The 2,761-nt window shown below is 37.5% G+C and overlaps 1 protein-coding gene across 1 annotated transcript; it reads left to right on the forward strand.

Moving 5' to 3' along the window:
• The first annotated feature begins 626 nt into the window (after positions 1-626).
• Positions 627-1,814, forward strand: LOC115255583 (MAGE-like protein 2). The gene is made up of 2 exons (XM_062848733.1): positions 627-716; positions 811-1,814. The coding sequence occupies exons 1-2, from the start codon at positions 711-713 to the stop codon at positions 1,342-1,344; spliced, it is 540 nt and encodes a 179-aa protein (XP_062704717.1). The 5' UTR covers positions 627-710; the 3' UTR covers positions 1,345-1,814.
• Positions 1,815-2,761: the final 947 nt, after the last annotated feature.

The following is a 2,761-nucleotide window of genomic DNA, read 5'->3' on the forward strand; positions in this document are numbered from 1 at the left end:
GAAGATAACCCTAAAGGGGTTACGAGAACAATTTCTAAAGATATTCTTGGGTTTATCAGAAGCAAAAGTTCCAGAATAAATGCCAAGAAAAATTCAGGCAGGAATGACAAAAGATTTCCCTCAATATCTCGTGTATCATTTAGAGCATTTCCTGAAATAAGAGGCCCAATGGGATTATCAAATCTTCTGGTTAAGGCAAACAGCAATTAGCTCTAATACTTACATTCTGGATTAACTGGCGGAAAGGGCTGAAAAAGCTTCACAGTCGCATCCATATGTAAGCCCATTTTGGGTATCTCACAAAATCATCTATGTACCTTTACTAGACGAACCCTGGAACATTTTCAAAATTGGAAAAGATATGCAACGATATAACAAGAATAGGTTCATACTGTAATGATTGTTGTTCATGAATTTTCACATCTTTGTCTAGGTTTGTGCAAACCAAACCCTGCCCAAACAGGCCGGTTCAGTATTGGAAAACAATTAAATTTAAATGTGCGTTTCTAGTATCGCTCACAATGAAAATTTTCGCTTCGTCCGAAAAGCTAGCCTATGAAGCCCAAGCCTTTCCGAACTCAACGAAAGTGAAATTGGCAGAAAATATAAATACAACACACCATAGTTAAGCAATCACCATTTCACTTTTGACTGCTGCAGCCATCGCAAGCACTTTTTCTCGGACCCAATCAGCCATCATTAGGAACGCAATGAAGGTAAAAAAAAACACGCTTCGCCCACGCCGGGAGTTGGTTTCGGTCTGTTGATACTAATGTTCAGTTTGAAATTTGCTTCCGTATGATTTCGCAGCGCACGCTTATATTGCTAGTGTTCGCAGTCGGTTGGAGTGCCGGAAGAATAGTGTCGCAGAAAAAGCCAGAACTCCCCAGTGGGACGAGCGAAACCGTTGAGTCGTCCCACATCTTCGATACCCAGTCTCCGGAAGCCAACAACTATGGTCACAAACAGTTCAAGGAGGTCACCATCACCAAGAATGTCCCGGTGCCGTTTCCCATCAAAGTCGAAAAACACGTCGCCGTTCCGGTGAAGATTCCGTTCCCGGTGGCAATCCAGAACAAAATTCCGATCGTGGTGGAACGAAAGATTCCCATCTATGTTGAAAAACCAGTGCCAGTGCAGGTGGATCGCCCGTTTCCCTATCCGCTGCCGGTTGAAGTGCCAGTTTTTCACAGAGTTGCCGTAGAAGTGCCTAAACCTTATCCTGTGCACGTGCCTGCTCCATATCCAGTGTACATTCAGCAACCGGTGTTCGTAAAGCAATCGGAAAAAGCCAAACGCGTGAAGAAGAACTCGGTGAATGTTTGGAAGTACAAAGGCCATTGAAGGCTGAGTTGTGGAAAAAGTCATATGGAGTTAAGTGATTTAGTGTAAATATTTATTTAAATATTAGATTTAACTTAACAGCCTTTGAACGTGTCATTTCAAAGTTTTTCCATGTTCGAGTATTACAATGTACTTAAAGCTTTAAAGCTCTGCATATTTTAAGTGCATCTTCTATACGGACCGTTATAATATAGTGAATGATGTAAATGCTTTCTTTGTGTGAAAAGAAATCCAGTTCTAATTATGGTTCTTCAAAAGGGAATATCCGTTCTCATCGAAGATTGAACAACCTTGGGTCTTACCCAAGTTGAAAAATCAATCAAATGGCTTAAGTATCTTGGACTGTTTATAGTATGCCGTCTTTGACTGTTCTTCCAAGACTGATTTTACTGCCCTAAATTAAGCCAATTGAATTTGTACTTGAAGAAATAAAGCGAAGCTCTAGTGGTAAACTTTGTTTTTCTAATATGCAATGAGCGCATAGATCAAAAAGAATTGATCGAATATACTCACTCTGCTCTAGTGATCTTTTTCTTAGAACGTACAGGGGGTGGCCAAAATGTTTGGGATAGGCAACTTTTTTTTCTCTCACAAAAAAGTTCAACATGCTGTAACTTTTCATAGAGTGCATCAAAAATTCTCAAATTTTGACTGTTTGTCAACCTATTATATCTGCATCATTGTTACAAATTTGAGCTCGATTGGTTAATCTTTCGCAAAGCTAGAACCGTTTTCGTGAAACGCTATTTTTCAGACAGCTTATTTTCTAACTGTTATATCTCAGAAACCAGTGAGCCGAATTCAATGAAAGTTTGAACGTTTATCAACAATATATAAATGCTTCACAAGCTATTTAAACATAGGTACTTTTCAAACATTTAAAATAGTTATCATGGATTGACACTTCTTGGATCTTTCATAAAAAAATGTTAATTTTTTACATCAACGTCATTAAATTATAGTTTTGATATCCAAAGATTGTCTGCTTCTTTTCTCAAGATATCTCTAATTAGATATATTAGAGCCTATTTGGATTGAAGGAAGAACACATTTAGTTTTTTTTGTGTGGTTTTGTAAAGTTGACTGATTTTCCTTTATATGGGTGAAAATGTCAAACCGGTGTAGCTTCATTCGTCGTGAGAAAATATTACATTTTATAATGTAGCATAAAGCATCAATATGTTGTTGACAAACGTTAAAAATTTCATTCGATTTGGTTCATTGGTTTCGGAGATATGAAAAATTGGTTGTCTGAAAAATAGCGTTTCATGAAAACAACTCTAGCTTTTCGAAAGATTACCCAATCGAGTCCAAATTTGTAATAATGATGCACATATAATAGGTTGACAAACAGTCAAAATTTGAGAATTTTTGATGCACTCTATGAATAGTTACAGCTTGTTGGACTTTTTGTGAT

Source organism: Aedes albopictus, chromosome 2, assembly GCF_035046485.1.
Source record: "Aedes albopictus strain Foshan chromosome 2, AalbF5, whole genome shotgun sequence".
Classification (NCBI taxonomy): Eukaryota; Metazoa; Arthropoda; class Insecta; order Diptera; family Culicidae; genus Aedes; species Aedes albopictus.